At 38.2% G+C, this 18276-nt stretch overlaps 2 protein-coding genes across 7 annotated transcripts; both read left to right on the forward strand.

Annotated features, from left to right (window-relative positions):
- The first annotated feature begins 221 nt into the window (after window positions 1–221).
- Window positions 222–13815, forward strand: LOC132183743 (probable alkaline/neutral invertase D). 4 transcript variants are annotated; one of them, XM_059597151.1, is made up of 5 exons: window positions 222–418; window positions 783–1302; window positions 1738–2169; window positions 6237–6795; window positions 13258–13815. In XM_059597151.1, exons 2-5 carry the CDS (start codon window positions 925–927, stop codon window positions 13551–13553), a joined length of 1665 nt encoding a protein of 554 aa, XP_059453134.1. In that variant the 5' UTR covers window positions 222–418; window positions 783–924; the 3' UTR covers window positions 13554–13815. The 4 variants fall into 4 exon arrangements, with proteins under 4 accessions (XP_059453134.1, XP_059453136.1, XP_059453135.1 ...); XM_059597153.1 differs by having other exon boundaries at window positions 874–1302; XM_059597152.1 differs by having other exon boundaries at window positions 222–331.
- A 1218-nt stretch (window positions 13816–15033) lies between these two features.
- On the forward strand, window positions 15034–17927 carry LOC132184180 (F-box only protein 13). 3 transcript variants are annotated; one of them, XM_059597707.1, is made up of 2 exons: window positions 15034–16363; window positions 16559–17927. In XM_059597707.1, the coding sequence occupies exon 2, from the start codon at window positions 16584–16586 to the stop codon at window positions 17814–17816; it is 1233 nt and encodes a 410-aa protein (XP_059453690.1). In that variant the 5' UTR covers window positions 15034–16363; window positions 16559–16583; the 3' UTR covers window positions 17817–17927. The 3 variants fall into 3 exon arrangements, with proteins under 3 accessions (XP_059453690.1, XP_059453692.1, XP_059453689.1); XM_059597709.1 differs by having other exon boundaries at window positions 15034–16193; XM_059597706.1 differs by having other exon boundaries at window positions 15034–15650.
- The last annotated feature ends 349 nt before the right edge of the window (window positions 17928–18276 follow it).

Here is an 18276-nt window from a genome sequence, read left to right on the forward strand (position 1 = left end):
CAGTCCACGTGAGACACCCCGGCAATTTCCCTCGTGCGCACCAACCGGCTATTCCCGGTAAAAACTCCCGTAATCTTGACAGTGCATTGGGGATGTCCTTGTTAGTTTTGGAGTTCGGATTAGAAAGAGAAGGAAAAAACGATTGGGTGACCGTCCGTTGCCTTTCCAATAATAATAATCTCCAGCTATAAATAGCACCTGTTGGCTACAGTCTTTTTTTTTTCTCTTCCTCTTCTTTTTCTTCCCTCTTTCCTCACCGACGACCGATTCCCGGCGTCCGCCGGCGATTGACGCCGTATAATCTCCTGGTCCTCCTTCTTCGCCATTTGCGGTTCGCTCTAGAGCCCCTCTACTCTCTCTCTCGCCCCATTTGTTGTTTTTTTCTTTTTCTCGTGAAGCTTCAGATCTGGCTCTTTAGGTTCGGTTGGTCAATTTGCTTCATATTCTTCCTCGAAGTTCAAAAATCAGAGTTCCTTATTTCATTATTTTTGTGGAATAATGTGCGTCGTGTGTGATTCAATGTATATTGCTTTTGGTTGATCTTGATATGCCATTGTAATATTCTTGGTTCTGTTTTTGCTTTTCAAACGCAGTGCTCTCCTGGTTTAATTATTTGTTTATACTTTTTATATTGTTCAAAAATTTTCCTGATCTAAAATATTCATCTCATCTTAAATGCACATGTTTAAATTTTTGGATAATTTTTGGACAGATTAGATGAATTCGTTATTGAGATGTTTTCTGTGATAATAATGCTGTTTTGTCTGCTTGGATGATTACAGACGTAAAAGTTTTCATCTGTCGTGTAATCTTTCTCCCAGTGAATTGGAAACTGTTTTGTTCAAGTGTATGTGCTTGCTCCGTACATCGTAGGTCTGTGTTAGTGATTTGAGGCTGAGCAGTGGAGAATTTGATTTTGAGGAGATGGATGGGATGGGACTCCGGAACGTGAGCTCGCATTGCTCCATCTCGGAAATGGACGACTACGATCTCTCGCGCCTTCTCGACAAGCCGAGGCTGAACATCGAGAGGCAGCGATCGTTCGACGAGAGGTCGCTCAGCGAGCTCTCGATTGGGTTCGCCAGAGGAGGCCTGGATAACTTTGACATCACGTGCTCGCCCGGAGGCAGGTCCGGTTTCGACACCCCGGCTTCGTCGGCTCGGAACTCATTTGAGCCCCATCCGATGGTTGCTGATGCCTGGGAAGCTCTCCGGCGTTCTTTAGTGCATTTCCGGGGTCAACCCGTTGGGACGATTGCTGCCTATGACCACGCTTCGGAGGAAGTTCTTAACTATGATCAGGTAAATTGTTTTTTTTAACTAAATAATGGAACACCAATTACAGTTTGGGTATGCTGATTTTTGAAATCTGTATCAGCTCAATATGCAATTAGCTATGGTTGGGGGAACGTTAATTTTGAGAAATGTTTAAAATTGAAAACTTCGATCCGAGTCTGAAGGAAAATCTATTGAATTTAAGGTATTAATGGTATTGAAGAATGCATATTTGCTTAAAACCCAAGAGGGAGGTGAAAATTACGGTATAAATTGAAAACCATTAATCAAGGCCTGTTCATTGTATAAAATTGTAAACTCGGTCCCAGTGAAGGGATCTTTCGAAGGTGATCAAGTGAACTTTTGAATTAAACGAGAAGCAATGTGAACCTGGGATATTAATTTATAATGAATTAAGTACATATGTTTTATGAATTTGATTTGATTTTTGGTTCTCTTTAGGTTTTTGTACGGGATTTTGTACCCAGTGCTCTGGCTTTCCTGATGAATGGCGAGCCTGACATAGTTAAGAACTTTCTCTTGAAGACTCTGCACCTTCAAGGGTGGGAGAAAAGAATAGACCGATTTAAACTTGGGGAAGGTGCAATGCCGGCCAGCTTCAAAGTTCTTCACGACCCTATTCGAAAAACGGATACTCTTATTGCAGATTTTGGGGAAAGTGCAATTGGGAGAGTTGCTCCTGTTGACTCTGGGTTTTGGTGGATTATTCTGCTCAGAGCTTATACAAAGTCTACAGGGGATTTATCGCTTGCAGAAACACCAGATTGTCAAAAGGGGATGAGGCTTATTTTAGCTCTATGTCTGTCAGAGGGGTTCGATACATTCCCAACTCTGCTTTGTGCAGATGGTTGCAGTATGATTGATCGAAGAATGGTTAGCTGTCTTTTTAATAATTTTTAGTCATATATACTTGGATGTTGCTTAGCTGCTCCTATACAAATCTGTTTGGTGCTTCTCATGAAATATCACTTGATTTCCTCTCATGGAATGAAGTTTCTATGGGAGGCAAGGTCACCTAATTAGTTGGCCTTGATATTCCCGCCCAATTTTATTTACAGAGCCAGAATAATTGAGCCAGCAAACTGGTAGCTGTATTAGTGCGACCTTTTATTTCAACTATTTTGTCATTTGATGTGGAATTCAGCTTTAAATATAGTGGCCTCCTGGAATTATTTTGTTTCCCTGTAGGTAATATACCCTTTTTTTTCATGAGCATTTGTTGGTAGTAATGGTGTTAATTGTTTTCTTCTATCATCTCTTCACGTTTATCGGTTTTGACTTGAGTTTGAGCATACTGAAAAACAAACATAAGGAGTTTTAGAATAATCTATTAAGCATAAACTTGCATAATTAGTTCTAGGCGTGGTGACCGAAATTATTATTTGTTTGTAGAAACCTGTAGACCAGGATGAAATTCTTAATCAGAAGGCCTTGTATGGATGGGTTACCCATTCTCTTGTTCCCTGTGTATTTCCCTCTTCTTTTGGTGCGCTTGTGTCAGATATGGAAAGGATGTTACATGAAGATTCAAATGCTTTATTTATTATTGATTTGTTGGCTTTCTTAAGTCTCTAAAGGATGTTTCCAGTATTACCCATTAGAATGAATGCCAATGATTTTATTACCATTTTGCCATCTTCCTTTTCATGGTCTCTATGGGTCAACCCCTCATCTAAATTCTGTTTCCATGACAAAGCTGGTTTTTCATTCTGTTTTCCTTGTGAAACTAACTCACACAACCGGTCTAAATTCTCTCTTTCCAATAGTGTTCTCTACAATATATACTTGTTTATAATAGAGGTTTTCACGAGATGTGATTTGTCACCTATTACTTATGAGCAAGACAAGTCGCAAAGTTATATAAAATTTATTACTTGAACAATACAATGAAATCAAGCATTCCTTCCCACCCCCAACAACAACGACAATCATTCTTTCATCTTTCATTAGTGGCTAGTGATGTTGGAGGTTCGACAATGATACACAGGCCAAGTAATTTCTGCATTGCACTCTCTCCATTTTATAGTCAAGTTGTGGAGTTTAAACTAATACCATCTAACTCATGATGGGAGGCTAATTTGTTTGGTATTATTCCGTCTTATCGTCACACCTAGATTTTACTTATCAAAAAAAAAAAATTTGTTTGGTATTGCATGACTATATTCACTATGCCAAAAAGACCAGCATGGCTTAGAACTACAGTTAGGACACCGAGAGTCTATCAACTTACTGAAAATTTGATACTTAAGTGAGCATTGATATGTATGGTATATACACAGCAGCATACCACTTTTAAGACTTTCTCTTTAGTATTCCCTCTGGAATGGGACCTTTCTATAGATACTGGGAAGGTTTCTTCCTTACTTTTTTCAGCATCCATGGATAGATCTTACATTCTTATGTTTATAGAGAATGCAAACTTTATTCTTTGGATCTAGCTGCTGCCGTTTAAGGCTGTTCGATGTTTGACCTGCCTTTCTTGTATTACATTTCGTTCTTTGTTGGTCATATTTTTATGCATCAAACGTTAGTTGCAAATCTGTATAAATGCTTCTTCCGTACCTTGGCCCCCATCCCCACCAACCCCAAAAAGAAAAAGTCAAGTACCTCCCAAATTCGTTTTTTGTAAGAGGCTTTTTGTGTAGTAGTTAACTGAATTTTTTCCCTGGTTATTCTTACAAATCCTAACTTTCATCTTTGTCCATGTTATATTTGAGTTTCCGTCCTTGTGGAATTTGGGTGCTTGAGCTTGCTCAATTTGTATGTTTTCAGTAATAGAAGACAACTTTTTTGGATTTGTTTGGTGGACTTCATTGACTGGTTGTGCAAGGTTATAAGTTATTTAGCTGTTGTTTTCAAGTGCTTACTGTTAGAAGAACCTTATGGCCTATGGTTTGACAGATTTGACTCTAGATTTCGTAAAATGGAGAAACAAGAGTCATTTAGCTGAGCCTAGATAGTTGTGCTAAGCTTAGAGTTTTTTATTTTATTTTATGTTAGGTTTCTAATCCTGAAACATATACTCTCTCTGTCCCTTAATGTATGTCTAAATTTACTGCTTTGCTTGTTCCATAATGCATGTCCAGTTTGGGAAACCTAAGTACAAAGTTTCTTTTCTTTTGTACAATGCCCTTTACCATATAATAGATTAAGTATAAAACAAAAGAAAAGGAAATTTTTTGAAAGGGTGAATTAGGAATTGAGATTATTGAGTAGTAATTGTCTTTTCTTTACACGTGTGCATATGGTGACTTAAACATACATTACGGAATGAAGGGAGTATATGATTCATTGTCCAAGTCTCAATTCAAAAAGTTCAAACAAAAAGAGATGATTGCTCAGGTTGAAAATGAAAGTTGTTTATGATGCACGCTCTCTTTGATTTGCATCTCAATGCTTTATGCAAACTGGACTTGGGTTCTTCTTCTTCTTGATTATAGCTAGAACTGGATTGAAGCAAGTTTATGAAGGATTAGAATTAGCAGTTCTTTCAAGTGTTTTAAAAAATCGATTTTACAGCAGCAAGCCGTCCAGATTGGACAGCATCTCGTCTTATATTTAAATTTTCCATACTTGGTCATGTCAGATCTTTCCTGAAAGGATAATCTTGTGAGACTCTTTATTTTTGGAGTTCCTAATCATTTCCCCCCTGAATGTTGAAATCCTTTGAACTTTTTAATTGTTTTCCTTGTCAACTTGAGTATCTACAATTTTCTTTTGTAAAGCACACAGATTTTTGCAGTTATCTTTGAAAGTGACCCATGATTTGATGACTAAGGTTTATTTATAAGACCTTCTAGAGGCAACCCTTAACTTGCATGCTTTTACTTCAATTTTATTTTGTAGTGGATCTTCCTACCTTTCCTCAGTACCGAAAACAAAATCGATGTGTTATGAGTTTCTCTTGTCCATCAATCTTGATAATTTCTTTTTCGCTAGTAAATATATTCTACCTAAATTTTAGACTTATGTGTGTGTCTTGGTCCTAACCTTCTTCTAGATTTTGTAGTTGTCTTTACCATTCCACCCAAATCAGCATCATTAGTGAAATTGTCTTACCTTAAATTTAACAGTTCTGTTAAAAATGTTGTGGATGTTAGCGTAACTATTCAATATGTTTTAAAGTTCTTTAGTATCTGAGACCCCTTCATATAAGAACGCATGGAGTGCTTTGATCATGTTTTTTCATTCACCTTATAGCTGCATGCAACCAAGTCAATTTTGAACGTGTGCAACAAACAAAAGGCAACATCCACAGCTGCTAGTCTCACCTTTCATACTTATTGCACGTTTCCTGAAGTATGGTTGGCTCAGATAAATATATCATCAATGAATTTGTAATTTTGTTATAAGGATACTTTTGTTTCTTTCTCGATTGTCAGTGTGCTAAACTATTTTTTTTCTTCTTTTTCTCTTTTTGGTTTTGAAGTACTCTTCATGTGTGCATCAATTCCATGTTAACCAATTAATTATCTTTGTTTTCTACCTTTAGCTGACTGCTTATTCTAAGAAATGTGTCTTTTGGTAATTGGTCCTTGAAATATACTCTCTTTATCTTTTTGTCAAGAAATTTGAAGAGGAGCATTGATCCAAAAGTTTGCTTTCTTTTCCATCATTCATAACAAAAAAGACAAATGCAAGAAACTTCTGTTTAGCGCTTTCAGCTTCAAAACTTGTCAACTAATGTTGCCATGAAACTTTTCTTCTTTTTACGATTTTCTTCTGTTTTTGATATGGTGCTTGTGTATCCTATATGATCCATAGAAATTATACGTAATTGTATTCTGTTTTTTTCTGTCCAAATTGTTCTGTTTATTCATATGATAATATAATGCTCATGAGTTAGTTATTCTTCTAAAATATTGAGAAAGTCTTCCCTTATTTACTTGGTTTTTTTTTTTTTTTTTTTTTTTTTTTTTTTTGCATGAACTATTTTCCAGGGTGTATATGGTTATCCAATTGAAATCCAGGCACTTTTCTTTATGGCGTTGAGATGTGCTTTGGCGATGCTTAAACCTGATACAGAAGGAAAGGAATTTATAGAGCGAATCGTGAAGCGCTTGCATGCAATGAGTTTTCACATGCGGAGTTACTTTTGGCTTGACTTCCAACAGCTTAATGACATTTACCGTTACAAGACGGAGGAGTACTCACACACTGCAGTAAACAAGTTTAATGTTATTCCTGATTCAATCCCTGAATGGGTATTTGATTTTATGCCAACACGTGGTGGTTACTTTATTGGAAATGTCAGTCCTGCAAGGATGGATTTTCGATGGTTTGCTTTAGGCAATTGTGTTGCGATTCTATCTTCTCTTGCAACACCTGAGCAATCAATGGCCATTATGGATCTTATTGAATCTCGCTGGGAAGAGTTGGTTGGAGAAATGCCTCTAAAAATATGTTATCCTGCAATAGAAAGTCATGAGTGGAGAATTGTAACTGGTTGTGATCCCAAGAATACCAGATGGAGTTACCATAATGGAGGATCTTGGCCAGGTTTGCCTCTCTTCTTCTCTTCAAGTTTTCTAAGTTAATGCTTTTAAGTTATGCCAAATGAAGTTCAATATAATTTTTGGGAAGGACATCTTTTGATCAATGTTTTTGAGGGATTATAGATTATGTTTAATTTTAGAGGTGGAAGCTGGAACTCGGTAAAAAACACATAAATTTGTGAAGCTGAGAGGGAATATCCCCACTGTTTTGGCAATTGACATGCATATGGAAGAGTCAATTGAAGGTTTGGATAGCATGGGATTTTAGCATGATGACTAATATTGTCCCCTGAAGCCAATGCTTTTGTCTAAAATCTAACGTGTTGTCAAAATGAGCTGGAGAGCTACCTCTAGAGGCAAGCTCTCGGATTAATTCCCTATACTCTTCTTCTCTCTTCCAAACACTAACTGACATGCACAGAGGGACACAATCCCAACTAAAGAATTATGTTTCAAGGATACAGGCAGACAACTGGGTTCCATTGTGTTACTTTGCACAATGGAAGAACTAGATGGACGAGATGGTTTATTTGCAGAAAAATTAGAGCCATTCCCAAGCTTTTCTATGGACCTTTTCTTGAGTGAAGTCAAGAAAAGATTTTTCTTTTTGTAAATGACTTGAAAGTTGCTTTAAATGATAACTCCCTTGCAATTCTTCTTCCATTTGGTAGCGTCCTGTATTGCATCCCCTGTTGTGTTCAATTGGGAAGTGGCTAAACCAGAATCTATTTCTGGTTTCAAATCCTTCCATTACATTGCAATCATAACATCTCCATCCCATGCATAATTGCAGGAAGTACCATACTATAGAATGTGCTAGTATACTCTTCTACGAGCATATTCTTTGTTGTAGATTAAGAAATTGAAGGCGTAGTCACCGGTGGTAGTTAGACAGATACAATCAATCCGAAGCTTCGTGAATAGAAAAAAAAGTCCAAAGCTGTGTATGGAAGGGAGGAGAGGAGCCCCTAGATATTTGATTGTATTCTAGGATACTAAGAAGCTGATCTTTTATGCCTATAGGAACTATGCTGGTGAAGATGTTACTCTTATCCAGATTCGGCATGAGATCTGCTAGCTCCTTAAATTGCTTGAGGCAGCCTATCACTCTAGTGATCCAATTTAGCTCACCTCTGCAAAATATTAGCAAGTCATCCGCAATGCACAAATGGGCATTATGCTCTTTGTCACACTTCAAATTAAATTTGAAATTCCCATCCTCGATCATGTTGTTCATAAGGCATAAATAACTTCCATAATCAACACGAAAAGGTTTGGAGACATGGGATGTCCTTGGCGGAGGCTCCTATCAGCCGGAAAGGATCTGTTCAACTTGCCATTAACACTAATAGAAAATGGGTGGTTGTGATATACTCCTTGATCCAGTATACAACTTTCTTTGGAAAACAAGTAGCACTGACTTAACCCTCTTCATTGGTTACCTCTTTCCTAAGTTCTTTACATTGATTTGGGGATATAGTTTTGGGAATTTGCCTTCCTAAAAATGTTGTGATCCATCTGACTTTTGAAAGCACTTGGGCTAAGCAGATTTTTGAAAAAACTGATGATCTCTTCTTTAACCTCAAGGGGGTTGTTAAATTTCATGCCATCCTCACGATTCACCGAAACAATTTTACTCCTATTGGGGACGGTGCTTCCTGGTCCTGAAAAAGAATTTAGAATTCTGATCGCCAAGTTTTAGCTATTGAATTCAAGATTTCAAGTTAAGGAATCTCTCCTCTGCATGACTAAAATCACTACACACATTTTCTTCTTTACTTCTGATTAGGCAGCATGCATGCCTTCTGATGCTGTCCTTTACTTAGCCTTTGAACCTCAACCCAAACTTTGGTTGTTAAAGCCTTCTTTTTCATTTCTTGCTCTGTTATAGATGGCTTTCCCCTGTCATTCACATAACTTCCTTGTGGAGACATACTCATTTTGCTACAAGAGGCTGAGCGGCCAAACACTCTACAGTTGGTGCACCTGGCTGTGTCAACCTCCACATAAATCCTTACATGGGTAATACGTTTCTTTGTAACTGTGAATTTGTCCACATACAGAGGTTTACGTACTACATTCGCAGCATAGCTCAGATCCTCCAGCATCCAATACTTGAGGGAATTTGATGGATTTTAACCCATAGGGAGAACTCTCTTTAACTCATCTTTTAACAAAGTTAAATTCAGCTGTCAGTATTGCAACACTAGTGGCCTTTTAGCCATATGCCATGGGGCTTGATCCAATGCTGAAGACATGTGATAAAAATCCTCAAATTTGAAGAAGAAAACCTGCTGTCTGAAGATTAATAAAACGTGACTATTACTTATCAAAAAAATAAAAACCCTGTTTGAAGATAGAACATCTATTAGGCCAGCCTTATCTCAAATCCTATGAGCAATTGAGTTCGCTGCCGGAAATGGAAGCCTTTGCCCTATAAAGTATCTGACAAGGGTGAACTGCCATTCCCCATATCTGCCCTATAAAGTATCCAACGTGGGTGAACAGCCATTCCCCATATCCCTCCTCCGCCAATTCCTTAGGCAGGTTAACCTTAATTCTTCCATCTTCTCTAAGCGGTTTTGCATACTTTAATTCCATAAGAGGGGCAGTTGAGTTACCTGGTGGGTTGACAGTTCTCTCATCAGCTGGGGTGTGGTCTTGTGAGGGCATTGGCATAGCTGGTTCCAGCTACCTTGGGAGCATTTGCAGAGTTGTAGTCAGTTTCTGCATGTGGGGGCCCCTTCTTGTTGCTGGTTTCATGTACCTCAGTTGGCCTTGTTGAGTTGTTTTTTTTTTTTTTTTTGATGAATAATAATAATATTATTGAAAGAAAAGGGCAAAGCTCTTGTACACGAAAAGTATACAAGAGAGCGAATACCCTAAAGACAAGGTGGCCTTGTTGATTTCCCTACATAAGATTCTTCAGCAATAGGCCTCATGGGTGGCCCAAGCTGCATTGGATTTCTTGGAGGGCTGCCAGCCTTGTTGTCTACATTTTGGGTTTTAGAAACCCTTAAGCATGAGTTAACACCCGAACCATCTTCCAACTGGCCCAATACCAGCCCAGCCCGAATAGATTCGAACTTCCCTCCAGAAGGCATGTCACATGTTGACTTACCGGCTTCTGCACCTCTACCAATCCGACCCAAAAGACTAACAGCAATGCACAATGCATTTTTTGCATTGTCCCCAGCAAACTAACTAGATTTTGCATGCATGGAAAAGTTTTAAGAGAAGATATAATGAAGGTTTTTCATGATTTCCACGCTAGAGACAAGTTTGAAAGAAGTTGATGCAACCTTCATAGCTCTCATTCCGAAAAAGACGGGTATTGATATTAGGGATTTTCGACTTATTAGTCTAGTGGGTGGAATTTATAAAATTGTTGCCAAAAGGTTGAAAATTGTTTTGGAGAAAATTATTTCAGAATCTTAAAATGCATTCATAAGGGGAAGAAAAATTCTGGACTCCGTTCTCATTATTAATGAATGTCTTCATAGCAGGATCAAATCTGAGGAGCTAAGGGTGCTATGCAAATTGGATATTGAAAAAGCTTACGATCGTATCGACTGAAATTTTTTGTTGTATATATTGAGGATACGTGATTTTCGGGAGGGATGGTGTAATTGGATAGATCACTGTATTTCTTCAGCATGCTTTTCTGAATGGCTTTCTGTCCCCTTTTTTCAGTAGTTCTCTTGACTTGAGACAAGGAGATCCTTTGTTACCTTTGTTGTTTGTCATAGTTGTGGAGGCGCCAAGTAAAATGATCACCCCTACAATGAATGAGGATCTTTTATCTAGCTTTTCTGTGGGGTCTAGGGGTGGTGATGGGCTTAACATTTCCCATTTTCTATTTTGCGGATGGCACTTTGATTTTCTGCAGGGTAAACTCTAATCACCTTCGGCATTTATGCTACTTATTTTTATGTTTTGAGGCAATTTCAGGTTTGAAAATTTACTTGGCTAAATTTTTTTTGATAAGTAAACAATGTTAATAATGTAGAAGATTTGGCACGCTTCTTGGGTTGCATGGTGTCTTCCTTGCCTTTGAAGTATCTAGTCTTCCTTTGGGAGCTTCTTATAGGGAAAAATCCATTTGGGTTGCCATTATTGAGAAGATTGAGCATCGTTTGCTAGCTAGAAGCGGTTGTACTTGTCTCAGGGTGGCAGGATTACATTGGTTAAGATCACACTATCTAATTTGCCTACTTGTCACTTTTTCTACTCCCTTCAGGCATTCCTAGTTGCATGGATAAGCTTTTGCGGGATTTCTTATGGGCTGGTATTAATGAAGAGTTGAAATTTCATCTAGTAGGTTGGGACATAGTTTGTTCTTTGAGTCTTGAGGGGGGTTGGGGGTCCAAAATTTACTTTTGTTTAATCGTGTCCTCTTGGGGAAGTGGTTATTGTGCTATGCTTTTGAGAGAGAGGCTGGGGGGTGTTTTCTAGATTCACTAGGTTTTCGATGGGGGATGGTTCTAGGATTAGATTTTGGCATGATGTTTGGTGTGGAACCAGGCCCTTAAGGTAGTTTATCCATAGTTATTTGATATAGCCTGCTTCAAGGATGCTTCTGTGGCAGATCATTTACAACTTTCTAGTGACGCTCATCAGTGGAGGGTTAGTTTTATCAGAGTGGCTCATGATTGGGAGGTGGATTCCTTCTTCTCATTCTTCAATTTGTTGTATTCCTTTAGGCTGAGATGGGGCGTGGAAGACAAGGTTTTTAAGACCCCTTCCAACAGAGGGTTGTTTGAGGTCAAATCATTTTATTATGCCCTTATTCCCCATAACTGTGCCCCCTTTTCCTAGAGGAGTATTTGGCAGAATAAGGTTCATTTGAGAATGGCTTTCTTCACCTGGTTGGCCGCTTTAGAGAAGATCCTCTCTTTGGATAATTTAAAGAAGCGGAATCTCTTAGTTGTAGATTGGTGTTGCATATGTAAGAAAATTGGGGGAAACTGTAGATCACATTTTACTTCACTGTGAGGTTGTTAGGGCCTTATTGAATACTGTACTTGGTCTTTATGGGTTAGAGTGGGTTATATGTCTCGTCAGGTAGTAGATCTCTATGCAAGTCGGAGAGGACAATTTGACAGCTTTTAGAGTGCAGAAGGGTGGAAGATGATTCCACTGTGGTGTATCTGGAGAGAAAGAAACGTCCGAAGTTTCGAAGATTGCGAGAGGACGGTGATGGAACTAAACACCTTCAAAACTCTTGACAATCCCACAAACTCCACACATGAATGCAAGATAAATGCTCCAACTTAGTTTCTTGAAAACAGACCACATCCATCTTCCAATCTTTTGAGTAAATTGCAGACCCTTAGGCACTTATCTCCCTCATTCAACCCCCTCACATTTCAAGAAAGAATTTTACGCTTCATAAAAAACCGAAACTTAGCTCTACCACGGTGGGGACTTTCACCCTTAAAATCATTGTTAAGAGAGGAAGCCAAACTTTTGAATTCTCTCTTACCTACTGACTGATTTGGAATTGGAAGCCAACTCCCTCTGATACCGACCTGCTTCAGTGGCTGTGAACAATGCCAAAAGCTCCCCTTCAAACCCTTAACATGATAATCCCACTTGATGACAAAAACCCATTGCTTTCGGCAGAACCCATTCCGAAGTCACTGGTTCTGAGCACTCAGGTTCTTCGGTCACAACAGGATTGTTCCTTAAGATATACAAGTTCACATATTTTTAATTTTCCTGATTTTCTTGATCTTTCGTTTTCTTTTGGTAGGTGTTTCTCTTGAATATTTTCTGTGTACTTGAGTAACACCCTTTCTCTCTTTATACAATTTGATAACTTTTTATCAAAAAAATTCTAGAGTGAGCGAAGGGAATCAATGCTTTTAAATTTATCTTCTGTAATCTAGTTTTCTCACTTTCGACTCTTGAGTTTGAGTGAAGAATTTGAAGCGTGCATTTTGAAATGTCTAGTGGTTGAAGGCTTATGCTGCCTGGGACACTGCTTTGTTCTTAACCTTCAAGATGTTTTGAGGATGCCTTGCCTTGAGAGGCACACTTCAAAACACGCACACTCCGAAACGTGCCTCACACAATGTTGCTACCATTCATTGAATATAATGTATTTGTGACATAAGGAGTGATATTAGGAGTTGCTCATTTTGTTGAGCGTAATTCACATGTATTTGTGTGTTTTTATTTTGTTAGCTAAACATAAAAGCACAATGCATATAGTTACATTGCTTTAAGAGGCCAAGTTCTTTGCTTCTCCCCCACCTACCCCAAATCTGCACCTCAGTTATTTTGGCTTAAAGGAATTATTGACGCTATTCTTTTCATATTTATAATTGAACTGTTGAAACAAGAAGCATCATATATGCAGTTATCTGACTTGATTCTTTTCAAATCTGTGTTCGATGTTCTTAACCCATCTTTTCTTTGGCATTATTATTACAATTTTTTTTAATCCTTATCTCGCATGCAGTGCTTTTATGGCTGCTAACAGCTGCTTGCATTAAAACGGGACGACCACAAATTGCAAGACGAGCAATTGAGCTTGCTGAGAGCCGTCTGCTCAAGGATAGCTGGCCAGAATATTATGATGGAAAACTTGGGAGGTTTATTGGGAAGCAGGCAAGAAAGTACCAGACGTGGTCAATTGCAGGATATTTGGTGGCAAAGATGTTGCTAGAGGATCCATCACACCTGGGAATGATTTCCCTGGAAGAGGACAAGCAGATGAAGCCAGTACTCAAGAGATGTTCGTCTTGGACTTGCTGAAAAACGCTCAAGCAAGGAAGAGAAAACACCACGAGAGAAATATAAAAAAGAAATCAGTTGCTGAAAGATCTTGTTATACAACACCATTCTGCATTGTAGGTTTCATTAGAAGTTTGGTTTGTGTACAATAGAGCCTGTGCTGAGACTAGTTTTTATTTATTTATTTTCCAAATAAAAAAGATAAACGTTTTGCTATTCGTGTATCAAACTCTTGGGAGGCATTTTGGAAATGCCATGCTGCTAAAATTTAATTTGCTCTCAATAGGCTCAAGCCTCAAGTGGAGGTGGTGGTGTCAATTCTTTACTTCATCACATAAGAGACACTGGATAATCTTAAATATATTAGTGGACTTTTGGTTAAAATCTCATTGCCCTATACTTATTCTCAAGTGATTAATACTTGTTGATAGCTTTCTGTGATCCATTTATGTTATCTCTCAAATCTCCCCGTTGTGGGAGTTTGGAGGTTACAAGCTTTAACTAAGCTTCCATAAATGGGCTGAAAACTTTTGATGTAGTTTCCAAGTATTCGGCTTCAAACTGAACTACTTACTACTTGGCTCGATTTTCTACAATTATAAAGGGTAAGGTTATCCACCACACTTTTATCCCACTTTTATTTTATTCCACTTTAACGATAAGTCGGTGCTAATCGGTTTTTCTTGAATTAGTATAAGTGAGGTTTTTAAACATTTCTTATTATAAGATAAGTGACTTGGATCAATTCTTTTTTGGATAGAGAAATACTATATATTACACTCTTACCCCCTCTCCTCCCCCCTTGTTGATGTGGCATTACCATTCAAACCTTGATTTATTTATTTATTTTTTTTTTACAAACAAGGATTTATTAGCATGGCTATAGCACTAATCTTTTTGATCAATTCGACTCATGCACAACCTAAGTATTAAATAAGTTATTGGGTTATTAGTCAAATGAGCTGCTTCTCATCATTGTTATGGAAGCATTCTCACTTCTCTTCCTCTTTTTTATTTATTTTTATTTATTTTTATTGGTAAGAATTAAGAGCGAGAATGACCCATCTTGGTCCCCTTCCCGTCCCTAGTTGTATCTAGAGAGGAAAAAAAGAAAAAAGAAAAAGTCATTGGGTTAGTATTATGCTTTCGGCCTTTCAACAAGTTTCTAAGCTAATACTTTATCCTTTTTCCTCATTAGACTTAAAAAATAATTAAAAAAAAAAGGGCTCGAATACACAAGAACTGAAGTGAAGGCAACCAACTAATTGCTAACAATTTAGTTAGACAGGTGATTGGTATAAACCATCATCCCCTGTGCATCCCAAAAGTGGCTTTAATTTGACTTATTGGGTTTGTATGGCATCGAGATCTATGCCTCGGGCCATGAGTGAGCGAGTGAGCATCCTTCTTAATTAATGGCTTTTCCCTTTGGCTTATTGATTTTATCTTATTATTTTTTTTTCATATTAAAATGGTTGGCTTCTGAGTCAAGAACCAGGCCGTTTTGACTTTTATTATTTTACAGACACTGCGGACCACAAAAGAGAGCCGCAGAGGCAGAGAGATTCCTCAACGAGGATGCAAAAAAAGCCGCAGAAGGCTAACTTTTGCTTTGAAAATGTCAGCAACCCACACCCACCAAACGACAACTACCCTTTGACATGTCAAAAAACAAACGTATAATGAAACGATACCGTTGCCCTTTGAACAATAAACAAAAGAAAAGATACCCAACAAACCATGCACTTTCTCTTTCTCTCATGTCGAGATTTGTGTGTTTCCCGGGACTTTAATCCCGAATCCAAAGCCAAAACCAAAACCAAAGCAGAAACATCAAACATTAGTCAACTTCCGTTGTCTCTTGTAGAATTGTTCCCCCACGTGTGGCGCCGTGTAATCTTTGTGTGGTGTCAACGAAAGCCGCTCCAACGCCACCAAAAAGCCCTTCCCAGGAAACTTCCTACCTCTCTTCCTCCCTACTCCTTGCCTCGCTTTCTCTTTTACCCTTTTGTTTTTTTTGGGGCTTCTTTAAGAACCCCAAAGATCCACCCAACCTCTTATCTGTTTTCACTCTCCCTCTTCTTTCCATTCGCTTAGCAGTTGCAGTTGCGGTAGCAGGTATCTTCTTCTTCTTCTTCTTCTTCTTCTTCAGTTTGTGTTTTGTGATTTTTATTTTCTGGGCACTCCGACGACTTAATGTTTTTCCCTTTCTTGGATATTTGTGTTGGCTTTGTGTTTGTGTAAATGTGACTTTTTTGCTGGATTCATCAATCTTTTGTTTTATTTATTTATTTCTAACCCGACATTCTTTTAGCTGTATTTACTCCTAGATATTATATTTCGATTATTTTTTCATTTTTTTTTTCTCTGATTTTGGAGGACCAGAGTGTTGCTACAATGTCAAGATTCATTTATGGGGGTGGAGATGCTGCTATTCAATTGCCCTCAACCCATTAATTTCATCCTCTCTAATACAAAAATTTCATTTATTGTCCCTCTGTACTGTGCTTTTCTCCAAGACAAAAAATTTCATCTCTGTCTTGAATAATTTACCTGTCTTGTTGTGCCCTATTTCCCATTCACCTCTATCAACCTGTGGCTTTGGTTGCTTTTACTTCTCTCCAACTGTCCTCAGACAGAATCAGGAGACAGAACTTCTTGGTCATTACCCACTACATTGTTATTTTTTCTTTCTTCTTTTCCCTATTTTTTTTCCCATGTGAATTGTTTCGTTTAATCACATAAGTATCAGAGATAGAGAGGAGAAAATTGGGAAAGAAGATAAATTAAATGACTAAATTCATCAATTCTTATCGCTTTTGAGACAAGAGGTAATTTAACAAAGATAACTGAGAGTAACTCTTCTGTATCTTTGTTAAGTGACTCTTATATGCATGTGTTAATCTGTGGATTGTCACATTCTTCTGATATATTATAGCTGATTTCATTCCATAGCCTTCGTTTACTTTTTGAGGTTTTCAGCCAATAATTTACTAGTAACACCATCACCCCTTTTATTGTTGCAGTTTATTTTTCACGACTTTCTATTTAATGGAGTATGGTGATTGCAAGTCTTCAAGAATTACTGGGAAGAGAAAGTCACAAGAGGAAGATGGTATTTTGAGCTTCTCTATGGATGATCTCAATCAAGACGTTCTTGAAAGGCTCCTTTCATGGCTTCCAACATCCACATTTTTCCGCCTTAATTCAGTGTGCAAAAGATGGAAATCAGTTGCAGCTTCTGCAGGTTTCAAGCTAGCCTGCTCTCATGTTCCTTCACGTGATCCATGGTTTTTTATGGTCAATCCCCATATCAACCAGTCAATAATCTTTGACTCTGCTGATAGAAGTTGGAAGAAACTTCATCATCCACCTCTCCTCAAGAAACACTCCAACCACAATTCCATGCCAGTTGCAACCTCTGGCGGCTTGGTCTGTTTCCGCAATGTAACCGGTAACTTCATTATATGTAATCTTGTGACAGGATCTTGCAGAGAACTCCCTCCACTGGATCCAACCCAACGAAATCAAACTCTTCATGCCATTGTGATGAACACATCTTCAGAATACCCCAGCTCTTATAAGCTTATGTTAATCTCTGGTGAACTTCCAAAACTCTCCTGTATTGTCTATAACTCAAGCATTGGTTGCTGGGAGGAGGAGATTGCATTAAGCCGAAAGGTTGACGATTCTCTGGGATTCGACTTAAATGATGACAATGCTGTGTATTTCCTTAATAAGGCTGGAAATGTTGTGGCAACTAACATGCAGAGAAGCCCATCTAAGCAATACTCATCAGTTATTACTAATAACAATGGTGAGGAGACTGTCTACTTCCTTAGCTCCTCAGGGAAGGTTGTCGTTTGCAATCTGACCCAGAAGCGCTTCTTCGAGTACCCCGGGTTATTGCCTGTATATTCTGAGTACTCCATTGATATGGTAGAATGTGGAGGGGAAATGCTAGTTGTTCTGCTATCAGAATTTCTTGAAAGTGCAAGCCTCAGGGTGTGGAGGTATGATGAGGAGATTCGGTCATGGCAGCAGATTGCAGCAATGCCTCCAGCAATGTCACATGAGTGGTTTGGCAAGAAGGTGGATATAAACTGTGTTGGGGCCGGTCACCGGATATTGATTTGCTCAAACTCCGGCGAGCTATTTAGTTATGTTCTTTGTGATTTGGTCACTAATGAATGGGTTGAATTGCCCAAATGTTGTATGAATGGTGAAGCCATAGAATTCATGTCTGCCTTCTCATTTGAGCCCAGGATTGAGGCTTCTGTATGAGAACAAAATGATTGGGTGTGTGGATTGAGGAATGCCATCTTTTAATTTCCATTTTTTGTTTTCTGTAACATGTGTTTAGAATCATTTTTATTAAATTTATTTGATTTGATTGATCATGGAAATCAGCCAGATTATTTTGATGACATATTGGGATAAGATTTCCTTTATTGGTGCTTTGTTTCTGTACTACTATTTAGCCTGAGATATTATTGATAAATTCAGTGATGTACCAGTTTATCAGCAGGTTCTTGATTAATGTACTTGCTTTCAGTGAAAATCCCCGAAATAAAAGAGACCTGCTATTCTTTCGTCTCTCATCCATCTCTTTTTCAAATTCACCATACAGATCCGAAGGTGAAAAAGAGATAAATGGGAGACGAAAAAATAACATTTCTCAAAATAAAACGATAGAAGCAAAACAGGTGTATTTGCAGAAACCAGAAAGGGCTAATGGATCCTC

The sequence above is a fragment of the Corylus avellana genome, chromosome ca6 (assembly GCF_901000735.1).
Source record: "Corylus avellana chromosome ca6, CavTom2PMs-1.0".
Lineage (NCBI taxonomy): Eukaryota > Viridiplantae > Streptophyta > Magnoliopsida > Fagales > Betulaceae > Corylus > Corylus avellana.